General features: G+C 40.0%; 1 protein-coding gene across 1 annotated transcript in view; it reads left to right on the top strand.

The window, feature by feature from the left end:
* Positions 1-1,029: 1,029 nt before the first annotated feature.
* Positions 1,030-24,519, top strand: part of LOC126215119 (coiled-coil domain-containing protein 12) — a 29,509-nt gene continuing 6,019 nt past the window's right edge. Inside the window, exons 1-2 of the mRNA XM_049941773.1 lie at positions 1,030-1,528; positions 1,718-1,856. Coding sequence (XP_049797730.1) covers positions 1,383-1,528; positions 1,718-1,856 — 285 coding nt within the window. The 5' untranslated portion in view covers positions 1,030-1,382. The remainder of the gene's footprint in view (positions 1,529-1,717; positions 1,857-24,519) is intronic.

Below are 24,519 nucleotides of genomic sequence, written 5' to 3' on the forward strand. Positions count from 1 at the left end.
CATTTTTTTCCCATCTGTGCTATCTACACCGGCGTAATTTTCTATATTGTTTGCCTGTCCATTGCCCATCCGCGTGCCCTGTACAAATGCTGCTCCTGCGCGCAACAATATGTATTTTCTCCATCGTTTAACCAACTGCTTAGCTCGCTTCGCTAATGTTTCGTCCTTCAAGTTCCGACGTAAATCGTTCACAATTTTACCTAACCTCGTCGATCTCAGTAACTCTTCATTAATTTCAATATTTTCCAGACCTTCTAACACTTCCGTAATAGTTTCCGCGTTACGCACATTATGATTTCGATCTATCGCGTCTAATAACTTACACTTAAGCTTCAACACATCTGCCTCCATTGCTTGCTGCACGCGTACTGACGGACAAGTACAGAGTCACTGGACGCCAAAGAAAGTAGTACCTCAATGTCAACAGGTAGCAACATTTATTTGCAGATCGCTGTTGTAAACATACGAACATATGACTATGTTTTACGTCTAACAAATGTCTGTATGGGGCACAAAATACATTACTGAAGAAATACAATATTTGTCGTGAATTTCACTAACGTTATTTAAATGCACATAGCATCTATCAGTATCCTTCCGCCAACTATTATTTGCTGTTCTTTGAATAATATATTTTAGTTGGGGCAAAGACAAGGTCATGTCATTCTGACAATACTTCATGAACTGAGGAGATGTCTTACAGACATGCTAATTCAGTCATACCTACTTCCCCATTAACCACAACATTACTGACAACAATGAGTGAAAGTCATCTGCAAGCACTCTGTGTTTCAGGTTCCGCCAACCTTCTCAATGACATTCGAAGTCGTTTCTCATAATAATAAAATCTCTCTTTGTAATTATTACGTTATGTTACTCCAATCCAAAGAATACTATATAAGAAAATTACTTCGATGAAAAGGTGATTGATTTTTCGACTACTTCCTGTTGGGAATAAACTAATTGGAGACAAATTTAAATTCAGTGTCTCCACAGAGGACAAGAGCTACTTCTAACATTTCATATGTGCTGTAGTACGCCATTAAGCTTACAGAATATGTGTGCAACTTTGAGTCCTGCGTTCTCGGTACAATATGTGATATTGGTGACACATAATACTAAAGCCCCTCCAGAATTCAGTGTTATTAAACTTGCAGGGACAAATAGATGCTAGCAAGCTGTTAGTAAATGTGCTTGGGACAAGCTAACGTCAGAAAAGGAGAGATTTTATTCTAGGCTGTGGAGAAAGAGATCAACACAGACTATAGTTACCTGTAGTCTATGGATAAAAGTAACCGTTGTAGCTAATGTCTGTGGCGGAAGGAAAATGAAGCATGTAAACAATAAATAATATTGTGAATGCGAACTTTACTTTCCCAGTTATGGAGCAGGAGGACAAAGTGGGGTGTATGGAAGCAGAAGCACTGAAAAGGAAAGAAAGGTTGAAGCAATTGAAGAGGAAACATGAAGAAGTGAAGGATGGTACAGCGTCAGAAGAAAAATCGGAATCAGTTTCTGTTCTTCCAAAGTAAGTGCAACTAAATGACCTATAACCGAAGGTATTGTTTATGTGCTATCATTAATTTCTGTCATGGCAGAATTTCAGTTGCTTTATATTCAAGTTCGTAGTTTACTGTTTCATATATCTGTTTACAGAGAGGTGAAGAGATGCTCTTGTACTTGCTGTAGTAAACCCCCATACATGAACTTGTTATAGGCCGAAATTCCGAAGCTATCGACCCCAAGATGAAACGTTGAAGGAAAATGTTGTTCCTGAAGCTAAACCTGGAGATGTGGAGGAGGAAGTAAAGGATCAGTTGAGCTCTGCACATTCGAAAGTTGTCATCGAAGAGTTGGTAAGTTTCATTTCAGTTTGCTAAGTACGTCAAATGCACACAGTATATTACGTATCCGCAGGGGTGGATTTTAAGACAGGGTTGTCATATTTTTGGTGACTGGTAGATGTCAACGCTAGTAAGGTTTTTTCATTTGTCACGACACTTAATTACATGCAACTTACTTTTTAATACTCATAAAGGCATATATATATATAAAATCGTATAGAAAAGGTTTCACTTGTATGATACGTTGCAGTTTGTTTACAATTTTTTTTTTTTTTAAGTAAATGTTTTGCTGTTGGGCTAAATAAGTTTACAGGTGTCCCCCACCCCCACCCCCCACCTCACCTTTTGAGGAGTGCAGTCATTTAAAGCTTTTACTAAACAAACTGTAAATAATAATCTTCAAACGTTTCTCTTTTTGCCTTGATTGGTGCAAAATTTGGGGAATGAACACCAGAGTGCTTCTTTTTGTGCTGCATAAGGTAGCCCTAAAGTAAAATTCATCTGTGAACCTTGCATGTTTGTAATCCACAAGTGTTATCTAGGATCAAGATACATTGAAACTAAAAAGGACATTAAGTTTCAGGATTGTTGGTCAAAGTACAGTGGACAAGTATATTCCGAATTTTCTCATTGGTGATGTTCCAAAATTTGTAGCTAATTATTTTGAGTTTTAAAAGCTATCATTATATGTCCATATGTAATGTCATTATTTACAGGATGTTTTCCATTTAGAAAATATTATTTTTTGGAACATAATTTGAAAAACATAAAGGTCGGTATGTTAAGGGATTGAATCAAAATGTAACTATGATTTGCCACAGTGCCAGTTTGTGCCAGTATGCATGGAGCAGAATTGGGGAGTGAAGTGAGACTGCTGCACGGACAGATGGTATCACCTGTTGTTTATATAAAATCTTGTGGTTTTATTGTTTTGATTATGAGAAATTATGTTATGAAAACCTGAACTTCATAATGGTGCCATGTAAAAAAATGATTTCTCATTGCAAGTTTTGTCACAAGTTTCAAAAATCTGTAGCTTGGGGGCAAAGGAGTGTTGTATGGTTGATGAGGTGCATCCCAGCTCCTGACATTTTAGAAATTAAGCATTTGGCACTGTTAATGTTGAAATGTTATCTGAACCTTGGTTGTGTTGACAGAATGATACCAAGTACGCATGTTATATGGGAGGCTTTTTTGTTTTGTCACGTAAAGCCTGTTTCTTTCATTGGTATGTACAGCAATTTTTACACAGTTTGTGTTACACTACAGTAGTTGTATTCCATGGATCCAACAAAGAGTGGTCTGTGAGATGTGGAATGAAGTCATGATTAAATGCAGTGCAGTGAAATGACATTACATTATTGTATTAGTCCAGGTTTCCACATGTAACCAAAGTGACACTATTTGATCATCATTCAGGTGGTGTCACTGAAGTGCATGTGGAAACATGCAAAATCCTGTGGTGTCGCTCGAATTGTCCCACTAATATTTGAAGTTGCTTTAACTTTGTGATGCGACTTTTCAGTACGTATCACCTGCTAGCTAGAGAGACTACATGATATAACATCTCCATGATTACTGCTAGCTAAAGAGACTACATAATGTAACCTCTCCACAATTGTTTCATTCGGCTGCCAGTTTGTGGCTGAATTTTGAACCACCGCCACTGTACTCTGCTTTTTGTTAAACACTTGTCCATAAAATTTGAGAAAGGAAGTAACCAAATATCTGGTAGCAGTATAATTTCAGCTTGGTTGTAACTTTAAATAAAATCATCAGATATGTTACAGTGTCTTTTAGCACAGTTGGACAAAGTATAGCTTCAAAGTTATGGTTACAATACCTGTGATGTCTTATTCAACAAATTGATGTGGGGTGCAAGAGTTAAAATATTAGCATTTAAATGAGTCTTCAGCTCACTGTGGATGGTGTCCGCAACACACCACACAACTAGTTAGGTGGTTAGTTTACATGTTCCCTGGATTATTTTGCATGACAGGTTGTAATGATTTGGAACAATTTATTTTACATTCACATCTCAAAGAACTTCAAAATTCTGCTTTTGGATCATAATATATGTCTACATCTATATCCATACTCTGCAAACCATCATGAAGTGCATGGCAGAGGGTACTTACCATTGTACCAGCTATTAGGATTTCTTCCCATTTCTTTCACATATGGAGCCTGGGAAGAAAGATGTTTTTTACCTCTGTTTATGTCCATCTTAAAGTGTTTGCCAGTTCAGTTTCTTCAGCATCTCTGTGACTCTCTCCCATGGATCAAACCTATCTGTGGGTATTCATGCTGCCCTCCTCTGTATATGTTCAATAACCCCCGTTAGTCCTGTTTGGTATGGGTCCCACACACTTGAGCAATATTCTAGAAGTGGTCGCATGAGTGATTTGAATGCAATTTTCTTTGTAAACTGACTGCACTTCCCCAGTATTCTACCAATAAACTGACATGTACTACCTGATTTACCCACAACTGAACCTATGTGATCATTTCCCATTAATATCCCTACGAAGTGCTACACTTACATACTTAGGAGTTGGTTGATTCCAATTATAGTCATATGATACTATGTTTTTTTCATTTTGTGAAGTGCAAAATTTTACATTTTTGAACATTTGAAGCAGATTGCCAATCTTTGCGCAATTTTGAAATTTTATCAAGCTCTGACTGAATACTTATGCAGCTTCTTTCAGATAGTGCTTCTTTATAGATAGCTGCTTCATCTGCAAAAATCTGAGGTTTGCAAGGTTGTTAGTATACAACATGAACAGCAAGGGTCCCAACGCTCTTGTCTGGGGTACACCTGAATTTACTTTTACATCTGATGATCCAAGATAACATGTTGTGTCCGTCCTATCAAAAAGTCCTCAATCCAATGACACATTTCACTTGATACCCCATATGATCATACTTTTGACAATAAGCATAGGTGTGGTACTGACTCAAATGCATTTCAGAAATCATGAAATACTGCATCTACCTGCCTGTTTTGATTCAAAGCTTTCAGTATGTTATGTGAGGAAAGTGTGAGTTGGGTTTCACATGATCACTGTTTTCAGAATCCATGCTGTTTGGCATGGAGGATGTCATTCTGTTCGAGATACCACATTGTGTTTGATCTCAGAGTATATTCTAATATTCTACAACAAACCAGTGTCAGTGATACTGAATGGTAGTTTCTTTTAGGGGGGATGTGACCTATGCATTTTTTCCAGTAATTAGGCACTTTTTTTGTCCGAGAGACCTATGATGGAGAGGGCCTAACTCGACAGCAAATACAGTATAGAATCTGATGGGGATTCCACTGGGCCATGGAGCTTTGATCAGTTTTAATGATTGCAACTGTTTCTCAACACCACTGATATGAATACTGATTTCACTCATCTTCTCAACGATATAAGGATTAAATTGGGGCAGTCCTGGGTTTTCCTTTGTAAATGAAAATTTGAAAATGGAGTTAGCATTTCAGCTTTTTGTCTGCTACCACCAATTTAAATTCGTGTCTCATTCACTAGGGACTGGACACTAACTTTGGCACCACTAAAAGCCTTTACATATAACAAGTATTTCTTTGGATTTTGTGAAGGATCATTTGACAGTATTCTGCTATGGTAGTCATTGAAGGCTTCATGTATTGATCTCTTGACAGCCAAACGTGTTTCATTCAGCATCTCTGTATCTATAGCCCTATTCCTTGTTTGGCATCTATTATGCAGTAATCTCTGTTTCTTTAGTAGTTTCTTTTTAGTGACTGTATGCCATGGAGGTTCCCTCCCATTATGAACTGTTCTACAGGATACATATCTGTCCATTGCATGGCCAACTGTTCTTTTAAACTTGAGCCAGAGTTCCTATACATGCTCATGTCCTGGAAGTTTCAAGTTCCTCTTTTTGAGATATGACATTACTGATTTTTTGTCTAGTTTACTGAACATATAAAGCTTTTTGCTTTAAGTTGTCATTTGTACTTTGGTGATCATTGTTGCCACAACCGTGTTGTGGTCACTGGTACTGGTTTTGATATGGACATCCTCAAAGAGTTCAGGTCCAATTCTTGCCATTAGATCCAGTATATTTCCATCATGGGTGGGGTTCCAAACTATCTGTTCGAGGTGATTTTCAGAGAAGGCATTGAGTTATGTTTCACAGGATGTCTCTCTCACCCACCACTAACAAAGCTGTAATTTTCCCAATTGATTGTTGTATGATTAAAGTCTCTACCAATAATTACAGTATGTTGCGGAACTTATGTAAAAGTGAAATGGAGAGATGATAGATAATCACCAGAAGTGAAACATCAGAGTGTCACTTTTAGCTTCAACTTGACCAAATACTGCATTTCTACAGTAGGAGTTGTATTTTTTAATTGAGATCAGCACACAATTTGACAAATACTTGAAATTTACTTTTTTTTCTTCAAAAGTGCTCAACAAATGAATCTTTGTTTATAAGTGGTACTTCCTTTATAAGTGTGTGCGTGGTGCCCCTGTGTTATTTCTGTGCAAAATCCTTAGAGATGAAACAGTTATGGTTTCTTTTCTATTTATTGGACTCTTAGCTGGATTCTAATGCCATAACCTCAATGATAGCTTTATTGTCTGCCGCAGAAATCTCGGATTGTTTTATCTCGTAAACAGTGCCACTGGAATTTTGACAGAAGTACATAGAAACAGCAGCACATGTTGCCACTGCAATAGCAGCCATTGTACCACTTGCTGTGGCATTAATTTAGTCGCATATGAAAATGCAGCTTTACAGTGCTTGTTTTAATTATATGTGAAACTAAAACATTAAATTTAAGAGTTCCTGGTACGATACTCTTCAGTTAAGTTTGAATTTTGCCATAGAAAGTTGCTGAATTGGTCTCAAACACCGCTACATTCTCTATGTGACATTTCATGTGCTGTGGTAGGTTGTTGACTATACGTATACTCGTGTATCTAACTCTTTCCTGTACTGATGTTAACCCCATTAGGTCTTCGTGGAGATTGTGTTTGGTTCCAGGCTTACAGTCATGCATTTCACTATTTTTTGTGAAAAAAGGAGTATAGAGAATGACAAAGAACATACATTCACTATATGTATTGTGAAGCAGTTGTTTTTTTTTTAAGAGGTCTCAAAAGGATGTTCTTGATGATGTCGTTGATGAAGACGACGACATTTGGTTTGCGAGTTTCTTAACTGCACGGTTATCGGCACCTGTACAAATTCCTAATCTTTTCACTATCCAGTCTCACCAGTTTCCCGAATGATGATGAAGTGATAAGGTCAACACAAACATCTAGTCCCCGGGTGGAGAAAATCCCCGACCCGATGGGGACTCGAACCTGGGACTGTGTGGTCTGAAGAATGTTCCTGAATTAACACCAAATATACACTGTCTGATGGAAAAAGTGAGGCACCCAGATGATGTTGTCAGATGTCAAGTGTCAACACCATCAACACCATTGGCTGGTTTGTGGATGATAAGAGCTGCAGTGGTCTGTGACTGATAGAATGGCCACAAGTGTGTGTTAGTGGTGTTCTTATTTTGTATTGTTAACAGGCCTGGTAGAGTCTCTACATCTGCATACGTACTTCACCATATGGTGCTTGGCAGATGATACCTTGTACCCCTAGTAGTCACTTCCTTTCCTGTTCTACTCATAAACAGAGCAAGGGAGAGTTTGCTGTCCATGTGCCGCTGTACGATCCCTAATGTCTCTTATTTTATCTTACCTTTGTGGTCCTTACTGAAATGTACATTGACAGCTGTAGATTTTTTTCTACAGTAAGCATGAAATGCCAGTTCTAGAAATTTTCTCAATAGTGTTCCACAAAAAGAATGTCGTCTTCCATCTACGGATTTTCAGTTGAGTTCATGGAGTATTTCTTTAATACTCACATGTTAATTGGACCTACCAGTAACAAAAGTAGCAGTCAGCCTCTCAATGCTTTGATGTCTTTGTTTAATCTGACCTGATGAGGATCCTAAACACTCGAGCAGTACATTAGCATTCTATATATGGTCTCCTTTGTGGATGAACCACACTTTCACAAAATTCTCCCAGTAAACCAAACTAGACCATTTGCCGTCCCTACTACCATCCATATATGCTCATTCCTTTTCATATCACTTTGCATCATGACACCCAGATATTTAATTGATAATTGATGTTACTCAGGGTTGCCACAAGTTCTGGAAATCAGGGAATTTCAAACATGTCACGGAAGTCGGAAATATCAGGTAAATTTGGAAGAAAGGGGGTGGGGGAACACTGTAAGAATCTTTTTTGTCCCAGTAGATGAAATGGTTTGTTTACTGAGATATTGTGCATAGTCACTGGCTGGGTGCAGCTGAGTAGATGCACTGCTTCCCTGCTCCCATATTGTTACTGCTTGCAGTAAGTACTGCCACCATTCTTGCTGCTAGCCTAGCAGCTGCCATTGAGAGGCAGGGAGGAGCGAGGGGGTGTGTGTGTGTGTGTGTGTGTGTGTGTGTGTGTGTGTGTGTGTGTGTGTGTGTGTGTTTTCCCCTCTCTGACCGTTGACACAGCGGCTGGAGATGGCAGTCAAGTCATGTGTGCATGAGTTGTCTGAGTGATTGTGTGAACATGTCTGACAAAGGCTAGGGCCGAAAGTTTAGCTGTGAGTGTGTGTTTCTTTCCTACGTGCCTGCTTGCACCTCAGTGATCATCCTTACTGAGAGTTTTACCTATCTTCATTAGTGTGGATTCTCAGAGTATTTGTGCAAGTTAACTGTTTCATGGATTGATCATTGTGGTCTCATTTTATAAACATGTTGTCTGTGACATTTGAATGACTGGCTACATGAGTGGGCTTTTTCAATGGGCCAAAACCATAGGCCTTTTCTCCCAGTATCTCGTAATGGATCAGGCCTGCCGATCTGAAGCCCATCGTTTCTCACTAATATGCAGGCCCTGCCCGTCAGATCTAGTCTCACCGATATGTCCACGTCAGGTCTGTCTGTGTGTGGTGTAATGCGATCAGGTTTTGTGGTTTGTCCATGGATGCAGGACTGCAGTGCTCCTTGGCAGGCCAGAGGCCATGGGCGATGGATTTCAGGAATTGCGACAGTCTCGCCACAAATCTCCAACCGGGTGGGAATCGAACCCAGGCCTGCTGCGTATTAGGCAAACATGTTACCACTCAGCTAAGCAAGTGGACACACAATACCTCTAAATAATAGACATAGCACAGTGGGTAATAACTGACAATAATGAACATACACTACTGGCCATTAAAATTGCTACACCACGAAGATGACGTGCTACAGACGTGAAATTTAACCGACAGGAAGAAGATGCTGTGATATGCAAATGATTAGCTTTTCAGAATATTCACACAAGGTTGGCGCCGGTGGCGACACCTACAACGTGCTGACATGAGGAAAGTTTCCAACCGATTTCTCATACACAAGCAGCAGTTGACCAGTGTTGCCTGGTGAAACGTTGCTGTGATGCCTGGTGTAAGGAGGAGAATTGCGTACCATTACGTTTCCGACTTTCATAAAGGTCGGATTGTAGCCTATCGTGAATGCAGTTTATCATATCGCGACATTGCTGCTCGCGTTGATCGAGATCCAATGACTGTTAGCAGAATATGGAATCGGTGGGTTCAGGAGGGTAATACGGAACGCCGTGCTGGATCCCAACGGCCTCGTATCACTAGCAGTTCAGATTCACAGGCATCTTATCTGCATGGCTGTAACGGATTGTGCAGCCACGTCTCGATCCCTGACTCAACAGATGGGGACGTTTGCAAGACAACAACCATCTGCACGAACAGTTCGATGACGTTTGCAGCAGCATGGACTATCAGCTCGGAGACCGTGGCTGTGGTTACCCTTGACGCTGCATCACAGACAGAAGGGCCTGCGATGGAGTACTCAACGACGAACCTGGGTGCACAAATGGGAAAACGTCATTTTTTCGGATGAATCCAGGTTCTGTTTACAGCATTACAATGGTCTCATCCGTGTTAGGCGACATCGCGGTGAACGCACATTGGAAGCGTGTATTCGTCATCACCATACTGGCGTATCACCCGGCGTGATGGTATGGGGTGCCATTGGTTACACGTCTCGGCCACCTCTTGTTTGCATTGATGGCACTTTGGACAGTGAACGTTACATTTCAGTTGTTTTACGACCCGTGACTCTACCCTTCATTCGTTCCCTGCGAAACCCTACATTTCAGCAGGATAATGCAAGACCGCATGTTGCAGGTCCTGTACAGGCCTTTCTGGATACAGAAAATGTTAGACTGCTGCCCTGGCCAGCACATTCTCCAGATCTCTCGCCAATTGAAAACGTCTGGTCAATGGTGACCGAGCAACTGGCTCGTCAAAATACCCCAGTCACTACTCTTGATGAACTGTGGTATCATGTTGAAGCTGCATGGGCAGCTGTATGTGTACACGCCATCCAAGCTCTGTTCGACTCAAAGCCCAGGTGTATCAAGGCCGTTATTACGGCCAGAGGTGGTTGTTCTGGGTACTGATTTTTCAGGATCTATGCACCCAAATTGCATGAAAATGTAGTCTCATGTTAGTTCTAGTATAATATATTTGTCCAATGAGAACCTGTTTATCATCTGCGTTTCTTCTTGGTGTAGCAATTTTAATGGCCAGTAGTGTTATTGAAGGTCCGCCCTCATGGTCTCGCAGTAGCGTTCTCGCTTTCCGAGCACGGGGTCCCGGGTTCGATTCCCGGCGGGGTCAGGGATTTTTCCTGCCTCGAGATGACTGGGTGTTGTTGTGTCGTCTTCATCATCATCATTCATCCCCATTACGGTCGGAGGAAGGCAATGGCAAACCACCTCCATTAGGACCTTGCCTAGTAAGGCGGTGCGGGTCTCCGTATCGTTCCCCTACGCTCTGTAAAGAAGCATGGGACTTCATTTCCATTTCCATAGTGTTACTGAAACAAAATTTTATTGGTGGTCACCTATAGTGTTGGTTTATAGTTCTTTCCAGAGGGCCACTTCTTTCTCAGCTTATTTCTGAAATCAGTGAAGATATTTTAAAACTGTCTTGCGAATCCAAGGAAATGCATATTTTTGTCACCAAATGTCTTTTGTTTTCTTGAAGTAAAAATAACAGCAGTGGTCTCAATGGAGCACACATACCATTTGGCTTTCTGTCTCTATCGAAAAACAGCTCATTATAAAAGATGTTGATGTTAGTACTTAAGATTTTTGCTCACGCGTTTAGAAATACAGAAGTCCCTACATTTGTTTGTCAACTTATATCTCTACTCATTTTTGAGATCTCAAAATTTGTCAGGGAAAACTGGTAAAACTTGTCTGGAAATCAGAGAATTTCACTTGGGGAAACTCATGGCAACCGTGGTTACTCTGTTGGGCACCACAATTCTAATGTATTCAAACATTGCAGATATTTCCCTACTCATCTGCATTAATTTACATTTATCTACATTTAGAGCAAGCTGCCATTCATGACACCAGCTAGAAATTCTCTGCACATTATCTAGTGTCTTCCTGTGCTTAGGCAACAGTGACCCCTTCCCGCACAACACAGCATCGTTGGCAAACATCTGCAGATTGATGCTCACCCTGTCCTTCAGATCAGGGAATAAGAGCGGCCCTATCACACTTGCCTGGATCACTCCCGATGTAACTCTCGTTTCCGATGATCTTTCTTCATTGAGGACAACGTACTGGTTTCCATTATGTAAGAAGCCTGGAGCCACTCTGATATCTGGGAACCTAACCCATATGTCTTGCATATCTAGTAACCTGTTCCATATGCTTGTATTTTCGTTAACAATGTGCAGTGGGGCACCGTGTCAAACACTTTCCGGAAATCTAGGAATACGGAATCTATCTTTTGCCCTTCATCCATAGTTCACAGGATATTGTGTAAGAAAATGGCGAGCTGAGTTTTACATGAGGGATGCTTTCAATACCGCGCTCATTCGTGGACATAGGATTCTCGATCCCAAGAAAATTTATTGTATTCAAACTGAGAATATGTTCAAGAATTCTGCAGCCAACTGATGTTAAGGACATTGGCCTGTAATTTTGTGGGTCCATTCTTGTACCCTTCTTATACGAAGGAGTCAGCTGTACATTTTTTTTCCATTTGGTTGGGAGTTTGCACTTGGCTTGAGATTTGCGATAAATGTGAGCTAAGAGAGGGACCGTTGCAGGAAGTGCTGGTAAGTGGATTGGTCCGGTCTTGCAACTGGCTCTTCCGCAGGGATATGATCCCCGTGGTAAGGGGTTAGGATCGGTAGTGGCACATGGATAGACTAGGATACTGTGGATGTCGGATGGGCAAAGAAACACTATTTTAGGAGGGGTGGGAAGAATCTTGCGTAGGATGCCCCTAATTTCAGGACACAATGATAGATAATCAAAGTCCTGGCAAAGGATGTGGATGTGTGAGGTTACAGCACGGGAAATCTGTTTGTGGACTAGGTGTGGGGGGGATAGCGCCTGTCTGTGAAGGTCTCACAGCATACGGCACAAGAGAGCTCCCATCACTGCAGATACGCAGTCCCCGGTGGCTACGCTGTATGGGAGGGATTTTTTGGTGTGAAAGGGATGAATGCCAGGCAGTGCCGATTCCTCTTCTCCCACTTCCCACCTGTACGCTATTATCCCTCCTCCTTCCCCAGCCCACTCTGAGCTCTTCCCATTCAGTGTGTATCTTTTGCAGTCTGGCTGGAGTGGTCGAAAGTAGCAGTCGTGTATGTGAAGTGTGTTTGTTTTTCCAAATGTGTGTGCATTTTTCTTTTCTGAAGAAGATTTTGGCCGAAAGCTTATATATGGTAGACTTCTCATCATGCCTGCCTGCAACTCAGTGTGTCATCTTTACAGTGAATAGCTATATGTCGTTCCCATAATATTGTTGTTGCTATTATGTTTGCGTGCATTTGATCCTGCAAATGGCGAGTTTTTCTCCCAAAATTCGCCTAATATGTGTAGTTTGTTGTTACTGTAAATATTTCTTCAGGATTTCAAATGGAAACACTGTTATATTACTGACTGTACAAATCAGCAATTATGCTGTCATCATTTCCCAGTACTGCCCATGATAGATTTTACTAACAAACCTTTTAAAGTTAGGTAGGTATTAGCCTATTGGAAAGCTTGCCGTTTGAATAAAATCATGTTGGGTACAACACCAAGTCACATTGTAAAATGAAATAAACCAAATCAAGAAGTGAGGCTTCCATTTATAAAACATTTCTTTGGTTAACAAAAAAATTGTAATCAGTTGCCTTCTATTTTGATAGTTTTATTTTACTTTTACCAATTAGATAGTAATTTAATGTAGCAGTAACGGAGATGGATGTATGGAACAGTATGTGAAGTACGGGGAAGGTACACTTCGTAGACTGAATCAACAGATCTGTTTGGTTTGCACTGCATTCTTTATTGTGATCTTGTAGCAGTGGAGAGATGTGTACGTTCTTTTACAAGATGTGCACTTCTCCTTCCCAGCAGTGTATATTTTGGAAGAAATGAGGTTGGAATTGTGAATATGATTAGATTGCAGCAACACAATTTATTAGTAACAAATGAGAATTTGTGCCGCACTGGGACTCGAACCTAGATTTCCTGGTTTATGTGAGCAGTCGCATTACACTTCGGCTACTCGAGGACACCTGCAGGGCCGACCCAACTCTCCATATGTCACTGAGAGTCTACATCCTGCACTCGCTCAATTGCTGTGATTCCATGCTCAGGGATATACATTTATTATATTGTAGTGGCCTGTCTAGGCTTGTAATACCTTTTGCAGTGTCTTGTGTTTTTCAGTGTACTATGTAGTGATCTTCGGGCAAGCATGTGTTTCTGAAGGACATTGCATAGTACATAAAAAAAACACACATTTGCAAGGAGTAGTATATTTTTGTTTAAAGCAAACATAGAACTTTGAAGTGCTCCAATTATTTCTTCCTGTTCTCCAATTACTTCTCTAAATCTCTCTATATATAAAACATGATGTCCCGACTGACTGACACATCATCTCTGACACATATCTCTAAGGACAGAAGCCGTAAGTTTGGTGAGGGTATGGGTCTTATACTGTAGGCATCATTTAAGAAGGGATTGTCTGAAGTTCCACTCCTAAGGGATTGAAATAAGGGATGAAAGGCTTTTTTAAAGTACACCAGTGTTAAGGGAACTTTGAAGCTAGAACTACGAAAATTGGTATTTGGTTTCTTAGACAGAAAGCAAAAAATGTTTTTCTGGAAATTCAACCACTGGGAGGTAAAATAGTGGGTGAAAGTTTTTTGAAAATAGTTAATTACTAAAGAACTACTAAAGGATTTTTAAGGCTACGTCTATGACAATTTGTATTTGACTTCTCAGTTACCAAAAAGGAAAAAAAAAATACTTTTTATTGTTTCTGGCAATTCAACCTCCAAGGGAGTGTAATAGGGGATGAAATTTTTTCATTACATTAGAAAAATTGGCATTACACTTCTGAGTTAGACATAAAGAAATATTTGTTAGGATATGAAAATTGCTATGGAAATTCCCGGCAGGAATGCAAAAAGCATGATTAACAAAATACTTTTTACTACAATTACCAGAATTACTTTTTGGTCAGAAGCACATTCGGAATAGAATTAGCATAAAAAGCTTAGGTGTTGCAAATTGTGAATAACTTAAAAATTTTATTACATAAAAATGAAAAAGATCTCTGCAGCCATGATGTGGACCAGAAATTAAATAAATGTACATCCTTATATGAAACCATCATAACATGTTTGCAGAATAAAGCCAGGAAAGAAACCCAGCTGAAGTTTTATGCATAATAGGAGTACCAACCCTTATTAATGGAAGTGAAGTATGGGCAACAAGAATTCCCCAAGAAAGTAGCATACAGGCTCAAGAAATGATCAAAAAAGAAATGAAGATACAACTAAAGATTTAGGAATATATAACATAAATGAGAAAAAGGGAAAATAGGAGAAAATGGAAGGGACATGTAGACCATGGATGGAGAGAGGTAGTCCCAGTATAGGCTCTAAATTGTAAATGCACTGGAGGAAGTAGTGTAGGAAGACAATATAAGATATGGGTACTGTATCAGGCAGTTGGCCTAATACATGAAGTAAAGGAGACAAAGAAGAAATTTGTTATCACAGGCATCACTAACACACATGAGAAAAGACCGTGAATAATAATCAGTTATGAATGTTATGCTAACTTTGAAACATTTGTCACAGAACCAGTGGTGACAGATGCTACGCTGAATACCGTTCCTCACTTTCTTGTTACAATTATTGCAGTTGTTCACACTTTTAGATTCATTTTTAGTGGTGCAATTTCTGACTTTATCATGTGGTGCCATCTAAATTAGGTCACCGACTGTGTGCACAATCTCTTTCCCTCTTTTTATAAAGTGCTTTCACTATCAAATATTTGATTCTGTCACTTTATTGAATATTATTGTATAAAGAAACTTTTTTCCTCCAGTGGATAGTTTTGTCCATTCAGTTTGTTACCTCTGTTACCTTTGCAACTATTACCCAGATAAACCCTGTACACTGATGCAAACGTGTGTTATACTGAGTGGGTGCCACATGAAAATTTTTTTCGTAGGCTCATCATAGTTGCTGTTGACAGCACTTAAATACCCCAGCTCCCCAACATTTTAATTGTGACAGTGGCAGTACATTATAAAGTGAACAGGAGTAGAGAAAAGAAATTTTATAAAACAGAGGATAGAGCAGAAACTTCATAACTGTTCAGCGAAGCATGTGACAGATGAGCTAGTTCTTTTCATATGAAACACAAGATGTTGAAGTCATTGCTCAATAAAAGTGGACCTCAGCTCGAAACTCGTCATTTCTGAGCTGTAACTCAATTTGGTACCAGTAAATATGTATCTCCAGCATAGTGTGAGCTGTGGCTAGCAGCAACTCGTCCCCTACTGCTGTGTCCTGCTACTAGTGCAAGTGATTGTGTGGAGTGTAGTGTTAAATCAACCGCCAATTGTATAAGTGTGGACTGGCCACTAGAGGCTGCCGATAGGAAGCGTGCACACGGCACAATCTCCGCTGCACTGTCTGCCGGTGAGTTGCATTTATATTCACATGGAGACAGCACTGACTCACTCTCACTATGTTCTTTTAGTTTGTACCTCTCACACCAGATGCTGTGTGTGTCATTTATTTTGTACCTTCTGTATAAAGTCAAATCTACATCTATACTCTGCAAACCACTGTGAGGCGCATGGCAGAAGATATGTCCCAGTGTACCAGTTATTAGGGTTTCCTCATGTTCCATTCACGTATGGAGCACAGGAAGAATGATTGTTTTGAATGTCTCTGTGCATGCAGTAATTATTCAGATCTTACTATCACGATCACTGTGTGAGCAATACACAGGTGCTTGTAGTATATTCATAGAATCATTCTTTAAAGCCAGTTATTCAGACTTTCTTAATAGAATTTCTGGGGATATTTTGTCCATTTACAAGAGTCTTCCAGTTCAGTTCCTTCAGTATCTATGCGACACTTCCACAGGTTAAGCTAACCTGTGACCATTCACGCTGCCCTTCTCTGTATGCAATCAGTATCCCCTGTTCGTCCTATTTGGTGTGGGTCCAACACAATTGAGCAGTGTTCTAGGATGGGTCGCACGAGTGATTTATAAGCAATCTCCTTTGTGGACTGATTCCACTTCCCCAGTATTCTACAAATAAACTGAAGTCTCCCACCTGCTTTACCCACAACTGAGCCTATGTGACCATTCCTTTTCATATCCCTACAGAGCATTATACCAAGGTATTTTTGAGTTGATCGATTCCAAGTGAAGTACACAATTTTAAACTTCTGAACATCTAAATCAAGTTGTCAATCTTTGCACCACTTTGAAATCTTATCAAGATATGGCTAAATATTTATACATCTTCTTTCAGATAACACTTCATTATAGATAACTGCTTCATCGGCAAAAATTCTGATGCTGCTGTTAATATTGTCAGCAAGGTCATTAATATACAACGTGAACAGCAAGGATCCCAACACACTTCCTTGGGGTACACCCGAAGTTACTTCTACATATGACAGTGATTCTTCATCCAAGATAACATACTGTGTCTTCCCTACTAAAAAGTCTTCAATCCAGTCACAAATTTCACTTGATACCCAGTATGATCAAACATTTGACAAGAAGTGTAGATGTGGTACTGAATCAGATGCTTTTCGGAAATCGAGAAATACTGCAACTTAACTGATTGCCTTAATCCAAAGCTTTCATCATCACATGACAAAATTGCAAGTTGGGTTTGAAATGATCGACGTTTTCGGAATCCATGCTGGTTGGCATTAAGGAGGTCATTCTGTTCAAGGTACCTTATTATATTTGAACTGAGAATATTTTCTAAGATTCTACAACAAATTGATGTCAAGGATACTGGATGGTAGTTTTGTAGATCACTTCTACTATTCTTCTTGTAGACGTTTGTGACCTGTTTTTTGTTCCCCCCGAAGAACAGGGCATATTTTTTCGTTCAAAGGATCTAGGATAGATTATAGGTAGAAGAGGGACTAACTCAGCTGCAAATTCAGTATAGAAGCTGACGGAGATTCCATCAAGACCTAGAACTTTGTTCAGTTTTAACAATTTCAGCTCTTTCTCAACACCATGTGTGGAGTCGCAAGAGACTTATCTCTGTTACTGTCAAAGGTTTATGAATAAAGCCATATTTGTGTTACTTGGATTGGTTTCGTGTATTTCTTGGTTACTACAGCTACACTGGTAAGTTTTGTTGTATTAATAAAAGCAATCATGACTTGCAAAAGTGAGGTGTGGCTTGCAGCTCCTTAAGTCAACTCAGCTAGCTTCTCAGTACTGGAGAGTGAAAACTTCTGTACAATCACAGACTTAGTGGCAATGTTTCCTTCAGAAAGAAGAGTGAGTTATAAAACAGAGACTGTGGAACCTCAAAATAAAGACCTGCCATTAACTGGATGAGAACGGGCAACCTCTGCAGCACTTAACACCACTCAGTCACCTTATGCTGGCATTGAAAAATATGTTATTCTCTTTCGTGTCTGAGGAAAAATCATATGGTGCTTTTAAATAATAAGTTAATTGAAGATTGTTTTATATAACAATAACAAAGAATAACAGAGCTATGATGTGCAATCATCTTTGTTGTTGTTGTTGTTGTTGTTGTTGTGGTCTTCAGTCCTGAGACTGGTTTGATGCAGCTCTCCATGCTGCTCTATCCTGTGCAAGCTTCTTCATCTCCCAGTACCTACTGCAACCTACATCCTTCTGAATCTGCTTAGTGTATTCATCTCTTGGTCTCCCTCTACGATTTTTACCCTCCACGCTGCCCTCCAATACTAAATTGGTGATCCCTTGATGCCTCAGAACATGTCCTACCAACCGATCCCTTCTTCTTGTCAAGTTGTGCCACAAACTTCTCTTCTCCCCAATCCTATTCAATACTTCCTCATTAGTTATGTGATCTACCCACTAATCTTCAGCATTCTTCTGTAGCACCACATTTCGAAAGCTTCTATTCTCTTCTTGTCCAAACTATTTATCGTCTATGTTTCACTTCCATACATGGCTACACTCCATACAAATACTTTCAGAAACTACTTCCTGACACTTAAACCTATACTCGATGTTAACAAATTTCTCTTCTTCAGAAAGGCTTTCCTTGCCATTGCCAGTCTACATTTTATATCCTCTCTACTTCGACCATCATCAGTTATTTTGCTCCCCAAATAGCAAAACTCCTTTCCTACTTTAAGTGTCTCATTTCCTAATCTAATTCCGTCAGCATCACCCGACTTAATTCGACTACATTCCATTATCCTCGTTTTGCTTTTGTTGATGTTCATCTTATATCCTCCTTTCAAGACCCTATCCATTCCGTTCAACTGCTCTTCCAAGTCCTTTGCTGTCTCTGACAGAATTACCATGTCATCACCGAACCTCAAAGTTTTTATTTCTTCTCCATGGATTTTAATACCTACTCCGAATTTTTCTTTTGTTTCCTTTACTGCTTGCTCAATATACAGATTGAATAACATCGGGGAGAGGCTACAACCCTGTCTCACTCCCTTCCCAACCACTGCTTCCCTTTCATGTCCCTTCACTCTTATAACTGCCATCTGATTTCTGTACAAATTGTAAATAGCCTTTCGCTCCCTGTATTTTACCCCTGCCACCTTGAGAATTTGAAAGAGAGTATTCCAGTCAACATTGTCAAAAGCTTTCTCTAAGTCTACAAATGCTAGAAACGTAGGTTCGCCCTTCCTTAATCTAAGATAAGTCGTAGGGTCAGTATTGCCTCACGTGTTCCAACATTTCTACGGAATCCAAACTGATCTTCCCCGAGGTCAGCTTCTACTATTTTTTCCATTCGTCTGTAAAGAATTCGCGTTAGTATTTTTGCAGCTGTGACTTATTAAACTGATATTTCGGTAATTTTCACATCTGTCAACACCTGCTTTCTTTGGGATTGGAATTACTATATTCTTCTTGAAGTCTGAGGGTATTTCTCCTGTTTCATACATCTTGCTCACCAGATGGTAGAGTTTTGTCAGGACTGGCTCTCCCAAGGCCGTCATTAGTTCCAATGGAATGTTGTCTACTCCGGGGGCCTTGTTTCGACTCAGGTCTTTCAGTGCTCTGTCAAACTCTTCACGCAGTATTGTATCTCCCATTTCATCTTCATCTACATCCTCTTCCAAACTGAGCTCTTGATGTTCATACAAGTGGTTCTCTTATCTCCTAAGGTCTCTTTAATTTTCCTGTAGGCAGTATCTTTCTTACTCCTAGTGAGATAAGCCTCTACATCCTTACATTTGTCCTCTAGCCACCCCTGCTTAGCCATTTTGAACTTCCTGTTGATCTCATTTTTGAGACGTTTGTATTCCTTTTTGCCTGCTTCATTTACTGCAGTTTTATATTTTCTCCTTTCATCAATTAAATTCAGTATTTCTTCTATTACCTAAGGATTTCTACTAGCCCTCGTCTTTTTGCCTACTTGATCCTCTGCTGCCTTCACCACTTCATCCCTCAAAGCTACCCATTCTTCTTCTACTGCATTTTTTTCCCCAATTCCTGTCAATTGTTCTCTTATGCTCTCCCTGAAACTCTGTACAACCTCTGGTTCTTTCAGTTTATCCAGGTCCCATCTCCTTAAATTCCCACCTTTTTGCAGTTTCTTCAGTTTTAATCTGCAGGTCGTAACCAATAGATTGTGGTCAGAGTCCACATCTGCCCCTGGAAATGTCTTACAATTTAATACCTGGTTCCTAAATCTCTGTCTTACCATTATATAATCTATCTGAAACCTGTCAGTATCTCCAGGATTCTTCCATGTATACAGCCTTCTTTTATGATTCTTGAACCAAGTGTTAGCTATGATTAAGTTGTGCTCTGTGCAAAATTCTACCAGGCGGCTTCCTATTTCATTTCTTAGCCCCAATCCATATTCACCTACTATGTTTCCTTCTCTTCCTTTTCCTACTACCGAATTCCAGTCACTCGTGACTATTAAATTTTCGTCACCCTTCACTATCTGGATAATTTCTTTAATTTCATCATACATTTCTTCAATTTCTTCATCATCTGCAGAGCTAGTTGGCATATAAACTTGTACTACTGTAGTAGGTGTGGGCTTCGTATCTATCTTGGCCACAATAATGCGTTCACTATGCTGTTTGTAGTAGCTTACCCGCATTCCTATTTTCCTATTCATTATTAAACCTACTCCTGCGTTACCCCTTTTTGATTGTGTATTTATAACCCTGTAATCACCTGACCAAAAGTCTTGTTCCTCCTGCCACCGAACTTCACTAATTCCCACTATATCTAACTTTAACCTGTCCATTTCGCTTTTTAAATTTTCTAACCTACCTGCCCGATTAAGGGATCTGACATTCCACGCTCTGATCCGTAGAACACCAGTTTTCTTTCTCCTGATAACGACATCCTCTTGAGTAGTCCCCGCCCGGAGATCCAAATGGGGGACTATTTTACCTCCGGAATATTTTTCCCAAGAGGACGCCATCATCATTTAATCATACTGTAAAGCTGCATACCCTCGGGAAAAATTACAGCCGTAGTTTCCCCTTGCTTTCAGCCGTTCGCAGTACCAGCACAGCCAGACCTTTTGGTTATTGTTACAAGGCCAGATCAGTCAATCATCCAGACTGTTGCCCTTGCAACTACTGAAAAGGCTGCTGCCCGGCTTTAGGAACCACACGCTTGTCTGGCCTCTCAACAGATACCCCTCCGTTGTGGTTGCACCTACGGTACGGCTATCTGTGTCGCTGAGGCACGCAAGCCTCCCCACCAACGGCAAGGTCCATGGTTCATGGGGGGGGGGGACTCAATCATCTTTAGTCCGCCTAAATCTTTGGTCTTTTTTCTTCAACATGAGTTTTCTTTTTTTTCTTTTCTGTACATAACACCCATAACTGTAGTTGTTTAGTTTGTTCTTCTCTCCTTGCACCGCAAGCATGTTTGACTGTTTTATCATAAGCAATCTATGTACTTACCAAGCTTTACTTGTATATCACATCTTAATCTACACAATTAATCTGTAACAAACATTGGAAATTCCAGTTTGGAATATCAAGAATATTAGGAAAAGGATAGGTTGCTAGTCACCGTAAAGATGACCTGTTGAGTTGCAGACAGAGGTGGTCCAAAGACTTGCATATAATAGTTTTTGGACGAAGCCTTCTTCAGTGTGTGTGTGTGTGTGTGTGTGTGTGTGTGTGTGTGTGTGTGTGTGTGTGTGTGTAGGAGGGGGGTTTCTTTGCTGAATAAAACTTTGGCCAAAAGCTACAATGCTATAATGCATCTGCAACTCAACGGGTCATCTTTACGATGACTAGCAATCTATCCTTTTCCTAATATTACTCTGTAATTCACACTTTAGTTTTTGGCATGGGCTTCATACAGCCACTTTCACAATTTCTCAGTCTTTCCACTTTTAGATATCTCTTGTGAAACATGAACATCTAAATCTTTTTGTACAAGCTCTGATTTGTCTTATTTTAGTACAATGGTCATTTCTCCCTAATTAGGTTATAGTAAACAAAATATATTGGCATTAATAGGGGATAGTTGACAATTGAATTTTTGTGAAAATATATCACCTCAATGTAAAATGTCTTATCCTTAATGATTGTCAGCCCAATTCACTAATCTTGCCTGCGAGACTCCCCCCACCCCCCTATTTCACAATAATACAAAATGAGCTGCTCCTCTTCAAACGTTCTCCAAGTCCACTGTCAGTTCTATTTGCTAAGGATCCCATCCATGCAGCACTACTCAAAAGGAGGATGGACAAGCAAAGTGTAGGCAATATCTTCAATAGATTTATTGCATTTGTTATGTGACTGTTCCAATTTAAGTTGTTTTTAATTGTAATTATATGTACGGTATTTAGTTGAATCTGCGGTCTTTCATCTTGTATTATCATGAAACTGAAATTTGATGGAATTTTTTTGTACACTTTTAGATGACCTCACACTTTTTATTATCTAGCGTAAGTTGCCACTTTTGGCACTGTGCAGGTATCTTGTCTAAATCATTTTGAAATTTGTTTTGATCTTAAAAGTGATTTTAGTAGACAGTAAATGGCAGCATCGACTGCAAACAATCTAAGAGGACTGCTCAGATTGTCTCCTAAAACATTAATATATGCATAAACAATAGCAGATGGCCTATAACATTCTCAGGGAACCCAAGATAACTGTTTGTGAGAAGACTTCCCATCAGTTACGAGAAATCATAAATTTGGCCTCACAGCTGAGATGATACTCCATGGGCCCACAGTTGGATTAGAAGCCGCTTGTATAAATGATATCAAAAGCTTTCTGGAAGTCTAGAAATATGGAACCAACTTGTTATTTCCTGTCAGTAGCATCATTACCATATGTGAATAAAGAATCTATTGTTTTCCACAACAGGACGTTGTTAATCAGACCTGGTTATGTGTCAGTAGATCATTTTCTTTGAGCTATATTAATAGATGTTAAATACAATATATGTTAAGAAAGCCTACTACTTATTGATGACAATGATATGGGTCTAAAATTAGTGGATTACTTGTATTTACTTTCCTGTATATTGGTGTTACTGTGCAATTCTCCAGTCTTTAGTTATGCATCTTCTGTCTGGCAAACAGCTGTATGTGATGGCTAAATGTGGAGCTACTTCATCAGCATATTCCGAAAGAAAGTAAGATTAATATAGAACCTGGATCGTATCAGACAGGAGTCATTTCCTGCTCACAATAGACCCATAAATGCTTTCCTGTTAGTGATATGCCATTTAAGCATGCAGAGCTACTCTTATTTTCTTCCTTTTCAGTTCCAACAGGTGTGTTTTGTTTAAAAGGATACTGTGAGGTGGTGGAAAGTCTATTTCACTGACCTAATAGGCAGCAGACCAAGCCAAGTCTCCATTTACTGTAGATATGGATTGTCCAGGAGGGGCGTCTGTATCGATAAAGAGCAGACAAGTCGTGGCTTGCCAAAAAAAGTCTTGAGTTTTCCAATGAACCGTGACTTGTGAGGCACATCTCCACTGCATTAATACTACCCATTGCATGCAGTCCGTACAGTCCATACAGCAATTGTATGTGAGACCAACTCTGCCTACCTTAGCCCCTCCATATCGTATCACCCCTTGTGTAAACTAACTTAATCAGAAAGAGAACCTGACACGGGGTGCATGAAATTGAAGAGGCAATAGGGCATTTAAATGTGTACGGAACAGTAAGGAAATGGTTTTTTCTACAAACATTCCATGTGCTTGTATGACATGACTTGATGGCTGAAGTGTGAGGGTTCTAGTGCTTGTTCACATAGAAAAAGTAGCATAACTAGGGGTAGGGATCGTCAGTAGATAAACTCTGCTTAAAATTATTATTGACACTAGTAAATTAAGTGTATCAGGTGCTTGTAAGCCATAACAGCAAACATATTACATAACAGTAATACTTCTAAGTGAGTACTACACACACTCGTTTATTCTCTAGTAAATATTAAATCTTTTGAAAGTAATTTCATCAGCTGTATCAGTAGAAACTGTTGGATATTGGTAGAACTTCCAGTCACTGGACTCAAACTCCTGGGCATTCTATTTATCACTGCTTTGAAGTCCAACCTGTGTTACAGCCTCTTGAAATTCTTGATCCACTGGATCTTTTGAATATTTTTAATGTGTGCGCTGAAATTATAACCACCTGGTATTTGCAGCTTTTTGGCAGTGTCCTCCTTCAGAAGCAGAGCTCTCTCACATTTACACAACAAGAATCTGCGCACATGTGGCCACTGTCACTTGATGCTGAGGCCTGAGTGTGCCTGTGTCTGATGTGAGAGCAGTTTATGTAGACTGAGCAGTGGGGATAAGGAGGTGGCATGGGACAGGGAGAAGGAAGGTATAGCTGGGTAGTGGTGGGAGGTGATGCTAGTGCTGTCTGTGGGAGCTTGCAGGTACATGGTAGGGACAGGATAGGGCTGCTAGGTGGGGCTATAGTGGAACAGAGAGATGAGAGAGGTAAGAGAAGAGGAAAGGGCTTGTAGTTGCATTGGCAGGGCAGAAGGCAAGCAAAATACTGGAGAGGGAGCAGAGAAGGGGCTAGGCAGGTGGAGGACAGGGGCAAATGAAAGTTGAGGCCA

The sequence above is a fragment of the Schistocerca nitens genome, chromosome 12, assembly GCF_023898315.1.
Source record: "Schistocerca nitens isolate TAMUIC-IGC-003100 chromosome 12, iqSchNite1.1, whole genome shotgun sequence".
NCBI lineage: Eukaryota > Metazoa > Arthropoda > Insecta > Orthoptera > Acrididae > Schistocerca > Schistocerca nitens.